This window comes from Eriocheir sinensis, chromosome 44 (assembly GCF_024679095.1).
Source record: "Eriocheir sinensis breed Jianghai 21 chromosome 44, ASM2467909v1, whole genome shotgun sequence".
Taxonomy (NCBI): Eukaryota; Metazoa; Arthropoda; class Malacostraca; order Decapoda; family Varunidae; genus Eriocheir; species Eriocheir sinensis.
The window spans coordinates 6,497,946-6,519,123 of NC_066552.1; the positions used below are offsets into that span (position 1 = coordinate 6,497,946).

Genomic DNA, 21,178 nt, shown 5'->3' on the forward strand with positions numbered 1-21,178 from the left:
TTCTGCTTAATGGTTGAGAGTGTGTTGCGATGTTACTGCAACTTGGAAATCTGTGACTCATGAATTGCATTTTATATAGTTGGGCTTCTGTACTGATAGTCAGAAGGCTTGACAGTAAGATGTAGGAATGGAGGTGTGGCTGGCATCACATGGCAGTCTAATGACTTGTATCTTTTATTTAGATTTTTCTTGAGTTCTTGTTATAAGTGAAGATGTAGCCTTATCAATCAGACAGCATTTTCATCATTGACAGAGAGGCAGGAGAACATGCCTTGTGGAGGGCTGAGGGGTAAAGGTTGACCCACTGCACTCGTGTGTGTACCACTTTCTTCCTAAACACCACACAACCCTTATATTAAAACAAGCAGAAACAGAGCACAAAAGCCCATGTTTCTGCCACTTTTTTTTTTTTATCTAAACACCACAAGATTGACAAGGAAGACTTAATTGTTAACATTGTGGCAGCCAAAAGCAGTCACCAACAAAATGTGTATCAGTGTCCCTTTAACCCTAATCCACCCTTAAAGAAAGAAGTGTCTAATAAGTCCACCTCGTACACCAGAATAATTAATTCAGTTAATACATGATTTCTTTTATGTTGCCATTTCAGTTCATGTAAATTTACTTTGCATTTAGGTACTGTATTTATTTTTTGGTTCATCAAACTCTTCCCTTAAGTAGATAGTTAGTTGCTTTCCAGTAAAATACAATGTGAGCATCAGCTGATTAAGGTGGTCAGAGTCATGAAGCCGCTGAGTTGAGTTGACTGATTATGATTCTTAGGCAGTATCCTACAGGAGTTGTAGTAGTTGTTCAATGCTCATCAATATTCACTCAAGAAATGTAGATATGAGGCCATGAAAAATGCTTTTAAACTGTTTTTATTTTGTCAAACTAAAGACATTTTGAACATTCATATTGTCATACCCCAGAACTTTTACTCCTTTGTTGGTGATGATGAGGAGAGTGATGATGATGGTTTGGATTATAATGATGGACTTATTCTGCTCACTTGGAGAGCCCAATAAAAATCCTTTAAATAATAACCACCAGCAAAAGTACTATATTTAATAGCCCATAATGATTGTGAAGGAAAATACTTTTGTAGCTGTTATGGATATGATTATGTTCTTGTTTCAGTTTTATAATTAATTGACTTAACGAGTAGTAATTAACACAGTATTTTCTTTTATCTCTCCTGTGTAGCTTCGTGAAGGGGACAGTTGGGTGTGTACCATTTTGAGGGTAAACCATTCTTTCCCCCCTGACCCAGCATGACCCATCCCCATCCGCCCCCTGACTCTGAGGCTCCTCCACCTGCACACTGCCCCCTATTTGTGTGCGCGTGTGTGTGCGTGTGTGCGCACATGAAAGGCTGCACTTGACATGCTGACACTCATGAGTCTTAACTGTGTGCACAGACATCCCAAGTATTCATGTCTACACAACATACACTACTAGTGTGACTGACTTTGTCTGCCTGAGACTATTCTCTTGCAGGCAATTTCCATAAGTGTGAACATTATTACATCACACTCAGCACTTAGATCAGTCACACTTCTTTACCTCAACACTTAACCACACACCCAGTAAGTCATGCTGTCAAGGATGTATCCTCTACAGTCTCTTATGAGAGTTGGTTCACCATTCCAACCTCTCTGTGAACTATATTTGTGACTCATAACTTGCGACCTCTCAAGCAGCTCTGATGCAAGCAAATTGGAAAATGATTTACTATTTTAGTCAGAAGCCAGTGAGTCCCAGGTTCATAGATTGGTGCACAGACCTTTGTAAATAACTGTGCAAAATACCACCCAAACATTTTTCTTATTATTCTTAAGTCATAATTTTTAGTGTTCTTTACTTTAGACATTTATTGGAGTTTAAGGTAAATGTATCCTTTATTACTATATAAGTGTGGAGGCACAACTAAACCTCTCCATTCTGCACACCTGGAAACATGTGATAGAATTGGGCAGCATTGACTTGAATTTTTGGTGTGTAGAGCACCTGTACACACATTTACAACATGTATATACAATTTTTTTTCAAACTGCTGTACATACAAGCTTAAGGAAGGTTTCCTCTGAATCTGGAAAGTAGTAGTGCATTTGGACAACACACAATATTTTGATGATGATAGCATCCTCCCAAGAAAAAGCCTCATTCCTTTGCTCCCCCCTCACAGTTCTCATCAGAATGCCCTGCTATGTGTTTTTTGGTGTGTTCTAATTAGAGTTTTTTCTCTAATGAATATGTACATGCATGTTTGAGATGCAGCTGCTGCTTTTTCCTGCTGTTTTCGGCCGGGTCTATCATGAGTTGCACTTTTTCCCCCAGTGAAGGATTGTTTTTCCTGTTGTTAGTATTCAATTTTTTTTAAATATTGAAATTATTTTTATGCCAGAATTTTTAAGCTTATTTGCTGTGGTGTGTGTGGCACCACAGGGCTGGTGTGTGTCCCCCTGTGCAGACCTCACAGGTGCAACAAATTAATTTCACCCTTAAGCATGTGTTTTGGTATGTACAGAAACAAATCAAGGTTTATATAACATCTGTTGCATGGCTGCCAGTAGTCTTCACTCAACACACATATACCAGGTAGCCACTCACTGTCAGGCAGCCACCAGGCACTGTTCACAGGGCCTCTGGTGGATGAAGGCAGTGAGTGCGTTGGTCATGCAACAGACTTGAGGCCGTTTTCAGTCGTCCAAATTACGTGGAAAGTTTTATATGGTGGAAAATCAAAGAAATTGGTGAATAAACTTTATCACAAATCATGGGCAATAAATAATGTTCTGATGTACATATAAAATGCTAAAATAGCAGTTAATTTATATTTACAAGTATGTACTTGATTATATTTTAACCTGGCCTGAGCTATATGAATGATTTGCACTTTGTGATTAGTTATATTATGTTCAGGTTTTCTTACATTGCTGTTTTCACTACCAGTATTTACTTTTGAGTCAAGAAAATAACACCACCACTGTTGAATATTATATATCTTTGGGTATGACTGCAATGTTGCTTTTCAAATTATATGTAATGCCCAGGTACAGATCGATACTTTTTAGTAAGAGAAAAATATCTCCAGATTGGTAAATTACCTTTATAAGTAAGATTTATTCAGTTAGCCTTTGTTACTTAGTCTAGAAGCTAGTAACAGGCTCTGTCAAAAGTGCGTGATGGCCGCAGACCAGGAAGACACTTAGCTTTATGTCAATGTGTGACAGTGATGTGACAGACTCATACCTGCAGGATCAACAGGCGAGCACGGAGAGCGTGTCGCAAGGCAGTCAAATCACAGGCCTTCTACTGGCTCATTATCGTCCTCGTCTTCCTCAACACGGCGGTCCTGGCCAGTGAGCACTACCAGCAGCCTGACTGGCTTGGTCAGTTCCAAGGTCAGTGAAATTAACATCTTACGTCTCAGAAGCACTTTGATCTCTGCAAATTTTTCTTTTTAATGCTCCATGATTGATATCACAACTTCATTTGTGATGATATTAATATTTTTAATGATATTCTAAATTTAGATGACTCAACTAATCATGTTTTCATAAATTTCCACCATGATTTGTTTTCTCTTTTCAGATTATACAAATCTTTTCTTTGTGGTGCTGTTTACTTGTGAAATGTTGTTAAAAATGTACAGTTTAGGCTTCCAAGTGAGTACAACCTGTATGGCATGATGAGTCACTTGAGATATTGTTAATCTTAAGAGTCTTATTTTTGTTGTCATTTTATTGTGATGTCTACTCATTTCTCTAAATCAGTCATGGAAATGTTGAATGTATATTTTTTGTTAATAGATGCTCAGGGTTAAACTATAAAGTTTACCAACTCACATGTAATTTTGTATTTTTCTTCTTAATCATAAAAATATCAAATATTTTCTTCCCATTATCAAGAAGGGAAGAAAAATTGCCTGCATCCCTCTAAGCTCCAACTATGCAAGATGTGTATCTGATTTTTTGTTATTTGGTTTTCCAGGGCTACTTTGTATCATTGTTCAACCGTTTTGACTGTTTCGTGGTGATCAGCAGTATCACCGAGGTCGTCCTCACCTCCACGGAGATCATGCCTCCACTTGGGGTCTCTGTGCTCCGCTGTGTCAGACTCTTACGAGTCTTTAAGGTCACCAAGTAAGTCTTCCATTCTGCTATTGGAACATCTACCCTCTAATCATTAATTATTTTGTGTTTGTTGTATGGGCCATTTTATTATTGGGGTTTATTTTTCTTATTTCAGCTTATCATTTATGTTTCCAGTACTTTATTTTAGCATGGAACATGAGATCATTGACAATGTTATGTTTATGGATAGGCACACTAAAGCAGCTTTTGTGTCATTATCTCAAAGCTTGTTGACTGACTTGATCTCACAGCTGCACAAATGACTGGTTCAGATAGCAACTGGACCATCTGTATGGGACCAGCTGGATTCAGATTTGGAAAACATGAACTGGAGGAAGAATAAAGTAAAATCCCCTTATTAGAGAATTTAGTAAAGTTAACAATGATATTTTTTACATTCAAGTGTTTACTGGTGCATAGACATCCACCCATCTCTTACACTTTGGGTGTATTTTGTTGCAACATAGAAATTCATTTTTCACAAAAACTCCTATTTAAAATGCCTGACAGAATTCCTTAGAGTCTATTGTGATTGCATTTCATTTGTACCTTCAGTCAGAACACTTCTGTGAACACTCCTTCCAGGTACTGGCGCTCCATGAGGAACCTGGTGTTGTCCCTCACCTCCCAGTGTTACTCCATCATGTCTCTCCTCATTGTCCTTTTCCTGTTCATCTTCATCTTCACCCTTCTTGGGATGCAGATGTTTGGAGCAAGGTTTCCCCCAGAACAGCGATATAACTTTGACACATTTTGGGCTGCTCTGTTAACTGTGTTTCAGGTACTGACACCCCCACCCTTCACACATCACCTCTCAGGAAGGTGGTGGTGCTGAATGCATTCTCCTGCATGTGCTTCTGCTGAGGGTGCTGACTGGGAATTTTGCCCAAATTGTTCCAAATGTTCCAACACTGCACTGTTACTACAGCCCTTTAGGCAACAGCCAGACTTATGCATTACTGCAAGTAGATGGTGCAGTTAAAGCAAGACTATGGGAATGAGGCCACAGCATCCCTAAACAATAGAGTGGCTTTGAACCGTGCAGCTGCAAAATCATAACCAGTCATGCAGAAAAGCTTCCATGGATCTGAGATATGGTCATGGTCTACTACCGCATGACATAGTTTTAATTACCTATACATATGTAAATATCTATTGAAAACTGCTTGTATATTATAGCACCAAGTAAGATTCTAGTAAAGGATCACATTACTGAAAGAAGCATCTTAAAAAGGGTATGATAAGTCTATCTTTTTAATCGGTGCTTCCTCTGCAGAATTGTTTCATAAGATGTGCAAACCTGTATTACTAGTTTTATGACTCAGGATCAGTATCAGAAATCAGCTTGAGCACGACAGTAAAGATCTTTATTATATGCATGTATATCATATGGTATACATGCATATTGTGTATACATTTTATTTCTGGTGTTTCTTTTATGAGTAGATTATATAAGTTTATTTTTGACACATGCATATATGGTAAACTACAAGGATATTAGTAGCCAAATGCCCTTTTATCAGTATTTTTTTCATTCGAAGAAAATTTTGAGTACCTACTTAATGGAAGGATGCGTATGTAACCGCATCATTTTGATAGATTATCCACAAGCAGGTGTGTGAGGCTAAGTTGCTGTCAGTGCATAAGCAGACACAACCTTTATGGCACATCTTCCTTTGTTCTGTAGCCTATAGCTCATTTTGCTGTTGTAGGCAAGTTCCTGACACACTGATATTAATGCAATGAGCAGTACACCATTATGTTTCAAAGCCTTTTCAGATGTTAAAAGACCCTTAAGTGCATTTACCTTCCAGATTATGTTTGCGAATTGTGGGAGCCTGCAAGGGTGGTGGAACTGTGGATTCGCTGTAAAATAACTCTACATTACTTAACATATGTCTAATTTGTCATCCATCAATGTGCAGGCCACTTACTCATTCACCTTCTCTTTGTTAGTTATTATTCACATACTACTCTCCTAAATCAAACATTCTCTATCACACTTCTCCTTCCAAACTTACTCATCCATTTCCATATATCTTCCCATTCTTCTCTCCTTCCAACCAACATCCCTTAGCACTGCCTTTTCCTCCTCATCCCATTGCTCACAACCGAGAGAGCCTGGGTTCGATTCCCGGGCCTAGTGGAAAAATTTGGGCGGCTTTTCCGATACCCTATGCCCCTGTCCACCCAGCAGTGAATGGGTACCAGGTATTAATCGGAGTTTGTGTCCCATCTCCTGGGATCTGTTCCCTTCTCCTATAATTCCTTCCCCTTCTGTCTCTCTCCGGCATGTGACCACAGATGTTGCGCCGACTAAACAAAAAAATTTCCTATCCCCTTCCTCTCCCATTTTCCTATCTAGGCTTTCCTCCACCTTCCAACCAACATCCCTTATCACTGCCTTTTCCTCCTCATCCCCTTCCTCTTCCATGTTCCTATCCAGGCTTTCCTCTGCCTCCCTCCAACACCCGATGCCTCTTTTTCTTCCAGGTACTGGCGGTCACTTTCCAACCTCGTGGCGTCGCTCCTTAACTCCATCCAGTCCATCGCCTCTCTGCTGCTCCTTCTCTTCCTTTTCATCATTATCTTTGCACTGCTGGGTATGCAGGTGTTCGGTGGCCGGTTTAACTTTAACGCCACAGAGGACAAACCTCGTCACAACTTTGATAACTTTGTGCAGGCCATGCTGACAGTGTTTCAGGTATTACAGGGTTACTTTGTCTGTCTATCAGCATCTCTGTTTTTTTGTCCATTTGCCTGTTCACTTGTCTCTCATTTTTCATGTTTCTTCTCTAACGATTTATTACTTTGTGTGTTTTTACTTTAGTTTCTCGTTCCTCTCAGTTTTGTGCTGCAGTTCCATCGTGTGACAGTGATTTTTTTGTTTGTGTGTTTTCTTTGTTTCATGTAAAGTGTAAAAATTATTCCATAACTCTTGTGTTTGCATGATTTTATTTTCATTTGTAGGAATCTGTTTTTGTTTTGCATGGTGACATAATAATGCTCAGATTTTCTCTTTTTTACCTCTATTTTGTTTTTTACTGTTTGCCATGCATGAATGCTGACATGATACTGAGTTTGCCAGAATAACATTAGTTTTCTCAATTAGCTGCAGATACTTGTGTTTTACTAATCTATGAATGCTGATCAGCAACATCTTGCTGTGCTTTGGTATTGTTTTGTTTGCTTGCATGCTAAGTTACCTTATGTATTTCCTTTCAAGTTATATGTAGGTATATTCAGATAATTACTGTCTGTTTGGAGTTCACTGAATGTTTCAAGACTGTTGCAGATTATTTGAATCATCAGTATTTTCCCAGGATCCATCAAGATCACAACTCATAAAAGTATGGTGCAGAAAAGTTCCCTGTCCATTCATGTCTCTCTTAGTTCTGCATCACATGAACTGTCTCAGTTTTTGTTGTCATGTATGTATAACATTAATTCGGTTAAAATCACTACAAGACTCATAGCAGCATCTCATCATAAAACAAGAGGGCATGTTCTTCCTTTATGATTTTAACCACATTGCTTCTTTCCCTCCTCCCTCCCTCCCTTCTTCCCTTCCCCACTTTCAGATCCTGACAGGAGAGGATTGGAATGTTGTGATGTATGATGGCATCCGGGCGTATGGAGGAGTGGCCACGCCAGGCATCATTGCGTGTGTCTACTTCATCATCCTCTTCATCTGTGGCAACTGTATCCTTTTGTGACTCAAAGAGAGAGAGTAAGAGAGAGAGAGAGAGAGAGAGAGAGAGAGAGAGAGAGAGAGAGAGAGAGAGAGAGAGAGAGAGAGAGAGAGAGAGAAATAGAGAAAAGAGAGAGAGAGAGAGAGAGAGAGAGAGAGAGAGAGAGAGAGAGAGAGAGAGAGAGAGAGAGAGAGAGAGAGAGAGAGTGAGAGAGAGAGAGAGAGAGAGAGAGAGAGAGAGAGAGAGAGAGAGAGAGAGAGAGAGAGAGAGAGAGAGAGAGAGAGAGAGAGAGAGAGAGAGAGAGAGAGAGAGAGAGAGAGAGAGAGAGAGAGAAGTTTTTGTGAATGATCATGCTCCAGTTTTGACTTCAACAAACTTCTTTACATATTACACTTTACACCACATGATATTCTTGGTTACTGAAAAATTTCTGAATACGCCCCACTTGGCCCCCATTCACCACTCCTGCTGTCCTCTGATTGTTTCTGTTTAAATCCTTGACTCGTGACCCCAGACATCCTGCTGAATGTCTTCTTGGCCATCGCTGTCGACAACTTGGCCGACGCTGATGCCCTTGGAGACGCAGAAGAGGAAGAGGCCAAAGAGGGGGAGGTGGTGAGTAATAAACAAGTTTTAAGTAAGTGAGAATCTAAAGGGAAAGGGAGAAGAAGTGGCGTGATTCATGGAATGGTTTAAACAGCATGGGAAAGAAATTGATTTAATTGTTCTTTCAGACTGGAGGAGAGCAGGTGGAGGGAGAAGGAGTCAAAATGGAAGGAGAGGAAGGAATAGAAGAGGAAGAGAAGACAGCACTCAACCATATTGCTATGAGGTGGCTCATCTACATCTTTATCATAATAAGATGAATATAAAAACAGGATAATTATTCTACTTAGATTTTCCACAGCAAAAGAAAGTTGTGCACTATGTATTTTCCTTTCTTTCAGGGATGGAGACACAGCAAGCCACACAAAAGTTCACTTAGAAGAAGAAGAGGAGGAGGAAGAGAAGTATGATGAATATGAGGAGGAGGAGGGAGGTAAGAGGTTGTCTGACAGTCTTTATCATTTCTTTCTGAATACCTTTATTCTCACAATGTCATTAAAACTAAATGCCCATTGTATTTTGTATCTTTACGAGTTACTCTCTGTCTATCATAATGGCATATAAGGCAGCAGTACTCCTGCTCTCCTGTTTCATGAGAACAGTCCTATGAGAGGGTTTCAAACTTTGTCAGTTTTTGTCTTCATTGAAGATAAAGAGAGAGACACTGACTGAAATCACTATGCCTGGAAGGAAAAGAAAATATAAATCCTAACAGTGATTATGACATTCACATAGCCAGCCAGCAGTAAGGCTAGGGAGCGTATGGGCATTTTGACACTGTGAGAACAAGGAAGAGCTGGATCAGGGATTAAAGTGCTATGCGTAAAGCAACTCGTACGGTTACAGTCAAAATGCATGTTTAGCTGATAAATACCATTATTGGTAATATCTTTTTTATATTTTATATGAAAAGGTTTCAATTTTCAACCATATTTTTTTTTATTAAATGTTGAAGTATAAAAGTATCTTGAAAGTATTTTTTTTATATATCTATTATTACTTATTCAAAGATTAAAGGTGCTATTCAAATGTTTTCTATAAACTAGGTTTTTGTTGTTTACATAAAAACTGCATGTATGATTTTTTGGAAATATTTTAATTTATCTTTTTGGCACAATTTTCTGTCAGAAAAAGAAGTATGAGTGTGAGAGATGGATGCTGATCTTGCTTCCATTATTTTTATTGCTTCCTCAACCTCACAAGCATTTCTATTGTCTATTAACTCTTCCTCCAATGTTTTATAACACTTGTCTAATTTTTTTCCCTCATCTATCCTTTGTCCTTTTCATCATTGTGTCACTGTCAGAAAAAATATTCAGATAATTTATTATTTTCCCATTTCTTCTTCATTTCTTACCTATTTTGTTATGTTTTATTATTTAGTTCATATAACATGCAAATGTTTGTAAATGTGAATCAAATTTCTGTCTTAGAACAGCACATTTTATTTAAGATCTTTACATGAATTTATTTGGTTATAATGTTTTTGTTGATTGTCAAATGTGTATATTATTTTTCAACATCATTTTAGGACAATCATGTATTAATGTAACATACAGTTGATTTTAGTGATTTGTTAATTTTTGTATTGTACATATATGTATGATCTGTATTTTTTGTTAATTTGTTTTCATAATCACATTGATATATGTTCTTTAATACTTTGGTTATTCACTTGTTGTATGAACAGAATCTGTTCAACCAGTTTTTCCAAAGGACTCTAATATTGACAATTCACTTTACCTCAAAAAATCATAAGCTCCTGCAGGGAATGTCAGCTTGTGCCCAAGTCTTGAAGTTGTCTTTTTTATCTGCCTTCCATTCCATCACTTGTGAAAGTTTTGGGTTATGGATCACTGCTCATTGACATTTCTTACTATCCTGCCTTGTAAAATTTCCAAGTCATTTGATGTAACCATGGAACATAGACTAAAGCTGTCTGTCATACAACAAGATGTAAATATTGTGTTTTTTAAGCAACTGTTACTTTTCTGGGTTTTCCATCTCTGGAATGTTGATGTCCATCTCCACACCAAAGTCCAGTTCAACATCTCTCTTTTGGGTTAAAATTTACTATTATATAATTCTCTCCCTGCCCCTCAGCCACAATATTTAATTGGACTTAGTATTACATTCGTAAGCCTTAAGACCAGTAGAGTAAGATAAGTTAAAAAGTAAGTTAACCATGAAATTTGTAATGCTGTAAAGGGAAGCTACTGTTGCAGGTCCTAATAGCTTTATCATTTTGAATACAAAACCACAAAAAACTATGTCAGTGTCTCTATCAGTTACTGGAGAGGAAGAGCAACCTACCAAGGGTGCTAGAGATAACCCAGAAGAGAGACTGATCAAAGCTAATGATGTGGATAACTTTCCAGCCCTCTTACTTGTGGGTGTTTAATTTCTGGCTGTGTGACTCTTCAGTGGTTTGTTTCCAATCACTTAATTTCCAGATGTTTCGTGTTCAGCTGTGCTGTTTCCAGTTGTCTCAGTTCATTTTACTTCTTGAGAGTGCTCCCATCTGTATTAGAACTACTGTTCTTCTCTGTGGTGTTCTTGGTTTTGCTGTTCTTACTAACACTTTATGATTGACCTCACTTTCACCTGCTTCAAAATCCTGCCATATTTGCTTGTGATCCTTAAAACTTAAACTACATTCCTACACTTTATAGTGTTTACCATTAATTTATGATTTCTGTCTTGAATAGTTATTTTTTTTCTCGGCTTGTTTTCAGTGCTTTCAGCAGTGTCACTCATGTAGAGCAAGATTGACCTAAAGAGTTCTGGCCTAATAAAATGGCAAACTTGTACAGTTGACTAGTGTGTACAACATTTAAAGTAGTTCACTGTATGTTGGACACTGGACTCGACTAGACTCATAACATTACCATGTCTTATCCACTTGTATTGAGTTCACTGTTCCCTTCTTTCATTTTGAAATTATCAATTAAATACATTTTCACCAAGTAATGAACTGTGATTTTATCAGTGGAGCATGGTATAGCTGTCTGAGGTTGGCTCATCAGCCAGATAAATGTGAAGAGACTATAATCTTGATGAATAAGATGTATTACAGTGTGTGGCAAACTCTGACAAATGACTGACACTCTGGTACATGTAGTCTAGCTTCCCACCCTGTCCTGTCCCAGCTACTGGCAGAAACCCCTTCCTCTGTGTGTGGTGAAGCCTCCCTGCTTCATGTTGCAGATAAATACAATTAATGTTATGAATAGTAAATTGAACCAATGTGTAGTTTCCACTCACAATCAGGGATTTCATTTATGGATCAACCTAGAATTAATTACTTGATAATTATTGTTCTAGATTTTCACCCTGAGAAGTGATAAGATAATTAGCTATATATGTTGTTCTGATTTACCCTTTGGTATGCACTTTTTATATATAAACCGTTTCAGAGGTAAACTAAATGCCAAACTAAATGGAGAGCAAATTATGCAAGTTTTGATGCATGAAGAAAAATTATTATCTTAAAACCATAAACCTAAAGTTTGTTGAGTTATCATAAATTGTCTTAAAACTCTGAAGGAGAGGCTTTACTATACAAATGTTTTTTTAGTTATTATCGTTGTTGTTATTGTCATCCTTGTTCTTGTTGTCCCTTCCTACTGCTGGTAAGCCTCCCCTCCCCTGCCCCCTCCCCCCTCACCCCTGGGCCAATGGTGTTGTTGCAGAAGAAGAGGGAGAGGAGGATGGAGAGGAGCGCCCTGAGGGAATGAGACCTCGCAGGGCCTCTCAGCTCAGCAACCCCAACAAAGCCAAGCCTTTGCCCCCGTACTCCAGCTTTTTTATTTTCTCCCACACGAACAGGTACGTTAGCAGCTGCATGCCTGTATGTATGTGAATGTGTGCCTGTGCCAAGTCGCCAGGAATTTTACTGATGCTATTTTTTCTCTCTTCAGGTTTACTCATTTCTCCTTTGCTTTCACAGGCTTTCTTGTCTAGGTAAAAAACATCTATGGGATGTGTGTGCTTGGAATATGGTAAACAGGCTGTCTTTCATTGCCTCATCCTCCTAGATTGAATATTCTCAGCTTGAAACACCACCAATCTAAATCAACAATGTATTTTTACTGGATGCAGATTTACATCCAAATGAAAATTCTGTCTGGTTCATAATACAAGCACAACATATGCCCCAGCAGAGAAATCCATCATCAGCAGCAGCAGAAGTGGCAACAACATATACAGAAGCAGGAGCATAACTAGCAGGAACCCATCACCTGTCTACCCCCCTTACTAGCTGGCATTCTTTAGTCTGTTCAGCCCCTTATTAAAGGTTCTGTCTCCTCCTGGCACTGTCTTCTAGAAGGGGACTATGGGGAGACTGAGGGAGAGACTGGAGAAATGGTCCCAGCTGCCAGAGGCTCCCAAAATGACAACGGTCCCACTAAAGCTCAACCCATACCACAATACTCTTCTTTCTTCATATTTTCCCATACCAACAGGTGATCTTAGAGCCCTACCGTAACTACTGTACACTTCATTTTGTTTAATTTCACAACTTTATATTTTCTTCCTTTTTGCTTTGTTTTCATCTATTTGCTTCTCCTTCTCCTCCTCCTCTTCCTCATCCTTTTCCTCTTCTATCTTTCCCTTTATCTTCAGTTTTATCCCACATTGTAATTGTTTACCTTCCTCTCTTAGTATTCCTGTATTTATTGATTGGTTGTTTGATCATGTTTTGTTTGCTGAGGTAATGGGTGTTTGGTGTGGTATTGTAAACAGAGCAGTCACCACCCCCCTCTTGAGACCTCAGTGACTCATGTGATGGCACCATGCTTTTTTTTTTTTTATTGATCAAGATGGCACTTGTCAATGATTGTTTTACTCAGTTATTTTCACAAGCAGATATCACATGAGTGGCTGGGTGTGGTAGACCAGTAGCTCACCTCTCTTGAGTATAAGTTGCTCCATTTATTGTATTTTGTCCAAAAGAAAGTATGCATAGTGTCCTCTGGTATATACTTTGCTCATGTGTGTGCATACATTCACTGTTGTCCCGAGATAAATGTTTTGAGCTGTGCAGTGTTTTATGTATGCATTTTATTTTGTTTAAAGTGATTCAATTTTTCCTATGCCTTGCCCAACAACAACAGAGGTCTATGTAACTTCTTTTGGAGAAGACTGTTTTGTCTTGTGAAGGCCAGTTTTCCAAATAGTAAAGGACACCCTGTAGTTGTGTGTTCCATTGGAAAACGTGGCATCAAGACACTCACACCAAAACAAGTATGAGTTAAGTTGTGTACAAAATTTACTGAACTTATGGTGAGGTATTGAAGGTTTCTTGAAGCTGACTTTATTTTTTAGAGACCCAGAAAAAAAAAGTCACATTGCAATGTGTATATTATTGTTTTTATTTGTTATTATTATTACCATCATCATTTATTGTTATTTTAGTCATTGGAATATTCTCTCAAGAAAGTGAGATGTTCTTTTATGCAAGTTTACTTACTGTTTTTTACTAAGCTTATCCAGATCTTACTAAAACAAGCAAAATTTTCAAAGTTCACATTATATCTGAGTAATTTGTGGCACATTTGGCCATAATTATGATTATTACATCAGAGTACAGTGGTGAGTCCCTCAATACCCCACCAGCAAGGCCCCGCTGACCCATGCACACTCTCTGAAATGTGACGGCAGATTACCCAGAGCCCAGCACTGAGGCCAGTGACTCCTCTCTCCACCCCTCCCCCCTTTGCCCAGCCACCCATCAACTTGACCCGTAGCTCACAGCAGTGTCTAATGCAGCAAGAAGGTGGGACCCCTTCTCTTCCCTCCTCTGCCCCCATACCCAGCCCCCCTCAGAGATAGTAATCATAGGTAATCAGGGATATTATCCCTGTAGTTACCTGTAATTTTTTTTAATATACCCTCCTTGGTCAGTGAATCCTAGGAATCATATAATGAGAGTCCATATACATATATATATATATATATATATATATATATATATATATATATATATATATATATATATATATATATATATATATATATATATATATATATATATGCCAAATAGAAGTTGTATCACTCCGAGGAATTTATACTTTTTTGTTACTTTGCATACATTAAAAAATGCATTTATTTTTCTTGCACTAGCTCGTCTCAGTTTATGTGTCTGTATCATGATTGTGTCTCCCTCCATCATATATTGTTTGGAGGACTGAGTTCAGTGTCCTCTACTTAAAGATTGCATATACTGGTGATCTAATAGGAGAGTTATATATCTTCATCTTCCCTGTTGTATTATGCTGGGAATATGATTTGCTGTATTTCTGTGAAATCAAGTTAAAGATTGATTTTTAATTCCATATTCCATCATTTTGGTCCCCTAATTCATTTCAGTTTTTGAAGAGAGTAAATCTCGTCTCTCTTGTGCCGCTCCCCTGACGTGTGTTGTTATCTGTCCTTTGTTCCCACTTGCAGCTTTGTTATTATTCCCTCCTTGGCTCTTGGACCTCGTGATGACCCTTCAAATTACTCAGAATATTAATTTTAAGCATCATCTATTAAATATTTTTTGCTCATTAGGAATTTAAGCTGAACTTAGATCATAAAAGTTTAGTATGGAACACCATTAATGTTAACTAGAAATTTTGCATTGTGAAACACAAAATTGAAATGCACCAACATAAACCTAGTTTCCATTTAAATATTTTCACCTACTGGGTAATATTATTAATACCATAATTCTTATTCCTCATATTTTTATTATACATACATAATATCAATATACAATTTAAAACACTGATGTTCATCCAGTTAGTAGCTGCATTGGCCATCCATGCACTGTTATGATTAGTGAGCGGGCTGCTGTGTGTGCGTGTGTCTGCGTGCGTGTGTGTTTTAGTAGAGTAGAGCCTCACCTAGAGTAGCGGAGCGAGGCAACAACGTGCGTGCTCACTAGTGCCTTGCTGTAGCCCCGAGCACTACTGTGTAACACTAAGTGGCTCGTGTATCGCTAATGCTGTGGTGCTGTGGTGGCCATCCTGTCCTGTAGTGACGGTAGCTGGTGCAGTGTGGGAAGGAGGCAGACAGGAAGGGGGAATGTGATTTCCTTGTCTAATATTGTGTTTGTTCTGTTTATTTGTTTTTTATCCGTATGAGCTTTGCAAATTTTCATGTGTATCAGTATTGCAGCTCAAGACTGTTGATTATATAACTGCTTTTAAACTTAATTGGATTCAAGCCTGAATTTTTTCATAAACATTTTGGTGCTTCAGCTTTGTCATTGTAATAAAGATGAGTTTTTATTTTTTTTTATTTTCTGTAAAGTAAATGTACTTAGTAATGAAAAATACAAAGCCGTTTCAAAAACTAAATGTAATATATATGAATATTAACATTTCACAAAATAATCTATGAAAATAAATATGTAATCGAAAGGACATGTAACTAAATTTTAATAATATATCATAAAACCCGCACAGAACAACTCTGGTGATCACTGTTTGTGTTGTGCTGTCAGGGTGAGGTGATGGGAACCTGGAGACACTGAGCATTCCCACATAGATTTTGACAAACAGAATTGTGGTGTTGTGTTGCTTTGTGGCTTACATGTGCAGTCAGACTTAGATATTCAGATACTGCAGTTGTCAAAGTCTTTAAATGAGCTAAGTTTTATTAGCTATAAACTTTTGTGTATTAGTCTTTGTAGTTTTGGACAAGAGCTTGAGTGCTGGTTGGCATTTGCAATGGCCGCACTCACTTCAGCCTCATGCAAAAAAGTTTACAAGAAGTCACAATGTCATCACGAGTTTACTACTGCCAGTGTAGGAAAGTAAAAAATAGAGAGAATTTCAAATATACTTACATATTAGCTGTCAAGAAAAAAGTATGTACATTGTAAATAAGTCACGTTTTTCAATGAATGAAGTAGCAGTGAAAGACCAGTGGGTAACAAGGAGGTCCTTCCCCATAAAATGTTCTGCCGATAACAGGGAAAGGAGTAACTAAGGTATTTCCCTCCTGTGTTCTCTCTGTAGGTTTCGTGTCTTCTGCCACTGGATCTGCAACCACAGCCTCTTCAGCAATGTCATCCTTGTCTGTATTCTCATCTCCTCGGGCATGCTGGCCGCTGAAGACCCACTACGCTCAGACTCCAAACGCAATACTGTGAGTCAACAAGTCATTAGCTATCAACCCCAAGTCGACCTTTTGTATCATATTTCAGACTGTTGTTATTTTCCTCACTTTGTTTTGTTCTATTTCCCATGTACTCTACCACTGATTCTTATTTGTTCTTTTGTTGCTTTTATTTAATTTTATATATCCACTGTTTCTTCGTGCATGTCATTTTTTTCAGGTTTACGCTTACTGAAATCAAGCTTTTATTTAACCTTCTTTTACACTATTTCAATGGTTCATCATTCCAGTGTCATCGTATCTTCCCTTTTTTGTGTTGATTTCGTTATCAGTATTTCTCTACTCATGCTGCATTTTCCTTCATGTCCCGTCACCAGATTCTAAACTACTTCGACATCTTCTTCACGTCGGTGTTCACGGTGGAGATCTTCCTCAAGGTCGTGGCGTATGGCTTCATTTTGCACAAGGGAGCTTTCCTGCGCTCTGCCTTCAACGGCCTCGACCTGTTGGTGGTGGCCGTTTCCCTCATATCATTCTCCTTCAAGTGAGTAAGACTGTGGTTTTCTGGTACTGTCTGTCTCTGTGTCTGCTTCTCACTGTCTCTCTCTGTCTGCTTTTGCATCTCTCTCTCTCTCTCTCTCTCTCTCTCTCTCTCTCTCTCTCTCTCTCTCTCTCTCTCTCTCTCTCTCTCTCTCTCAGTTGTTAAATGTTCCTCCATGCTTGTGTGTTGATTCTCTCTCTCTCTCTCTTTGTCTCTCTCTCTGTCTCTCCATCTATCTCTTTATATCTGTCTATGTGTGAAATTAGAATATCTTTAAGTGATCTCTGGTCATATTTGAGGCCAGTTATATTTTTGTGTAGTCTATTTTCCTAGCCTGTTCATCTTAAGCTTACCCGACTCTCTTCATCTCTCTGCCACTGAGTTTCGATGCCTCTACAGGATGGACATCTTGTACTCTATCCTCATTCTTTTTTTCATGATCAGCCTGAGTATAAAAGGATCTGAACATTTTTTTTCTTACCTAGCTCAAAACAGTGTCTGTACTGATTTTTTCATTTCCTTTATTATTTTAGTAATGAGTAAATTTCAGAGTTGTGTGAGGCTGGATCTTTGGTGTGGGTAAAATAACTTGTCTTTGACTTGTTGCCACTCTTTCCAGTACCACCTTTTTGCACTCTCTCCCTCCCCTGCTCACATGAGGAGGGGCAAACAATGCACAACAAACACTTGCACCATTGCCAAGCACTTGTTGTCAACTCAACCTTTGCTTAGTCCCTGTTTCACCTTATAATGTCCCCACTTGCATCACGAATGAAACAACCCAACAACAGCAGAATAATCTGCACATCACAATATTAATCTGGGACATCAGTCCATTCCCACAGCTGGCAATGAAGTTTTGGAGTTATGATGTCAAGGAAGACAACATTAACAGTCTGAAAAATATGTCTTCCTATGAAAGAATTAAACTTCATTTGTCCTCCAAATATCAACATGAACTCGCTTGAAGGAATGAGGAGAGTACCGTGGGAGCTGCTTGTGTTGTGAGCCATTTGTCATGAATGTTCAAATACCACTGAACATGTGTCTTTTAATTGAGAAGACTGAAAGAAAATTCTTCATATGAAATTTTGCTTTACACAAACCAATGGTTCATGTTCACAGACAGCTTCATATATATATATATATATATATATATATATATATATATATATATATATATATATATATATATATATATATATATATATATATATATATATATATATATATATATATATATATATAACCATAAAAATCATGAATATAATCACAATTACTACCCCTTTAGACTCAACATTTTTGACAATAGTAGAATTTTTACCTAGGTTGTGAAAAAATGTTACACAGTGTTAGGTAATGTGATCCAGCAATACATCTAGAATGTTCTCAATTTTTCTTGGGCTCCTCATATTTTTCTTCAGTGAAAATAGATCATCCACACCCTCAAATATTTCTTCACTCCTCAGCAGTGTCATATTTGCCTGTCGCATTCCACAGCAGTGCACAGTTGTTACTTATTTTGGTTCTTGTTTACTTACATTCCCCTATGTCCCAACAACATGAAAATATATAGAGATTATTTTCCTTTATTGAATTCTTCTGATTGAAATTTTCACTTTCACCTAAAACTTCTGCTGTTATGCTTCCCCTTTGATCCCCCTTGGACTGCATTTCCTCAAAGAACTAGTGACTAGCTTCTCCCAGATTCCCTGTTTCCCTAGCCGTATCCTCCCCACAAGAGAAATATTATTTATCCATGAATTTTCAAGATACTAGCTGCTTGCCATATACTGTGATATTTTCCAAATCTTTCAAGGCGTCTGTAAGTAGAACTCTGACGTTAAAATGCAAGAAAATATTTTAACAGAGATATGATTTTAGACGCATAGTGCAAGATATCTCATTTCTTTTTCATTATAAATATTTTTTTCTATGACAAGGGAACGGAATATGTTTGACTTAGATGCATAGTTGCAAGGCATACCGTGGTGAGTCTTGATTATTATTAACATTATTATTATTATCATTATTATTATTATTATTATTATTATTATTATTATTATTATTATTATTGTTGTTGTTGTTGCCCTTATTACTGTAGACATGTCTGCCCTCTGTTTCTTTGTTTGTTTTACTGAGAAGGCTGCCTGTTTATTGTTTGAGGCCGCCTGTGTATGTAGAGGCAAGAATTAAAGTGCTCGTAACATGCCCCAGAATTGACTGTGTGTGTTCATGTGGGCGCTATGTGTTTAGTCTGCAGTGAATGGTGTCAGTGAGTGTGTAGCTGTAAGGCCCAAATGTGTGGTGTGCAGTACTATCTTGAACATGCATTTTTTTCCTTGAGTTCCTTGATCCTTGCCTTGAGTATTGTATTGTGATCCTTCTCCTGGTGGCCCCTTAGTTGTCTTGATGATACAAGTCCCTCCTGACTGATTGAATGCATTCCACATTATATTCTCAGTTGTTGTTTCTTTCATAAGATTTTTATGAAGTTTTGTGTGCATACTTATAGGTTTAATGGTTCATAAGTAAATTTTTCCTTGTCTGATCTACAAAAGATTATTTGCCAAAGTTGAGTTGTCACTAAATATCTTTCACATAAACTTCTTTAAACTGTCATTCCTTGTATCCTCTTAATTGGATTTTAACTTGAGGCACAAACATCTCTCACTTCTGTATTCATGATCAGTAATTGGCTAAAATTAGTCCATTTTGAAATATGTAGATATTGATGCGTGTTGCCAAAGACTTCAATTTTTAATCACATTTAATTTTTACTTACAAAAGTGGTTTTCATTTAGTTAAATATTGAATGATATGCTGCTGATTTGGAAAGAATATTAAAAATTTGGGTAAATTTTTCTTGTCACAGATTTTGGTCATACCAGATTTTGCAAGACTTGAAAACAACCAAGGCAACAATCATTATATAGAATTGAGAAACCCTGAATTTGGAGTTTTCTTCTCTCTACTCTACTGGTTCTCATATTATGATTTATTCATATGTTGTTAGTATTTTGCACTTGATTTTTATTCCCTCTTGAAATATATTGCTTTGATTTTGTAAACTACAGTACTATCTCTCCTCCCCACCAGTACATGCCATCATTTAAATCAGTGCTAACCCTGCCTTCCCTTTCCACTGGTACATTGATGTTCTCCAAAGGCTACAATACATCTGTTTTAGTTCTTGGCAACACGTCAGCCGTGTACACAGTAGTGGCCCTGCCTCAGTGTCCTGTGTGTGAGTGTGTGTGTGCGTGTGTAAGTGCGTGTGTGTGTGTGTGTACGTGTGTGTGTGCGTGTGTGCGTGATTGTGTTTTGCCAAGATACAGCAAACTAACGTGTTCTCCCCTTCTCTTCCCTCCCCCGTACTGTGTGGCAGCCGCGACCTCACCACCAGGTACTGTTAACCCTCCACTCCCCTAGCTGCCCTGCCTCCCTTGCCCCACCACTACTGCCACCAACCTGTCTTGTCATTAAAAGAAAAGTTTAATGCATTGTCCTTTCAGGCATAAAAAGAAATGCAAAACCAAAAGAGTTCCCTTCTCCCCCAAGGGCTAAACTTGCACCCAGTGGCATGCTTTTAAAAGATACTCTCTTCTCTTTCCAGCATTTGATTCCTCCTTGTGACTCTTCAAGTGACTGTGGCATTTGTGTCTGGTTATGTTATTCATCTTTTTACTACATTTAGTTTTTGACCTCAAGTAACAGAGGTAAGTCATAGTTATTCATTATACTTTCACTATTTACAAGATTCTCTCATGCCAAATGCCACTGCCAACTTGTTGCCTCACATTGATTTTCTCCATTTCTTGCATTTTCTGTTGCCTGTGCGTCTTGTGGAGCTTGGGTAGTACAGAATACATGAACTCTATGCTGTCAGAAACACTCATCTTAGGTGGCTTTACACAGTGATAAGAAAAACATTAGACTTCTGCTGTTTCTACTTAGTTGCAAATCCTGCCAAGATTCTCTATACTGTCTCTTGGTGACTGTCAGCTGCCGTTGCTAAAGAGGTGTTGTAGTCACGGCCCCAAGCCACCAGTGCCACTTAAGCCCGCCTCCACAAGCCAAGCCTAAGG

At 38.1% G+C, this 21,178-nt stretch overlaps 1 protein-coding gene across 37 annotated transcripts in view; it reads left to right on the plus strand.

Moving 5' to 3' along the window:
* The window catches only part of LOC126980361 (muscle calcium channel subunit alpha-1-like), a 261,653-nt gene that overhangs the window by 189,483 nt on the left and 50,992 nt on the right, over positions 1–21,178 (plus strand). For 21 of the 37 annotated variants that reach the window (XM_050830186.1, XM_050830184.1, XM_050830150.1 and 18 more), the window contains 13 exons: positions 1,207–1,227; positions 3,262–3,407; positions 3,598–3,671; positions 3,997–4,148; positions 6,633–6,843; positions 7,721–7,841; positions 8,346–8,446; positions 8,566–8,663; positions 8,779–8,870; positions 12,765–12,903; positions 16,450–16,579; positions 16,927–17,093; positions 20,479–20,496. In XM_050830186.1, the coding sequence (XP_050686143.1) occupies positions 1,207–1,227; positions 3,262–3,407; positions 3,598–3,671; positions 3,997–4,148; positions 6,633–6,843; positions 7,721–7,841; positions 8,346–8,446; positions 8,566–8,663; positions 8,779–8,870; positions 12,765–12,903; positions 16,450–16,579; positions 16,927–17,093; positions 20,479–20,496 (1,470 nt within the window). Of the gene's footprint in view, positions 1–1,206; positions 1,228–3,261; positions 3,408–3,597; positions 3,672–3,996; positions 4,149–4,724; positions 4,921–6,632; positions 6,844–7,720; positions 7,842–8,345; positions 8,447–8,565; positions 8,664–8,778; positions 8,871–12,129; positions 12,266–12,764; positions 12,904–16,449; positions 16,580–16,926; positions 17,094–20,478; positions 20,497–21,178 lie in introns of all 37 variants that reach the window. The other 16 variants (XM_050830158.1, XM_050830175.1, XM_050830174.1 and 13 more) reach the window with 8 other exon arrangements.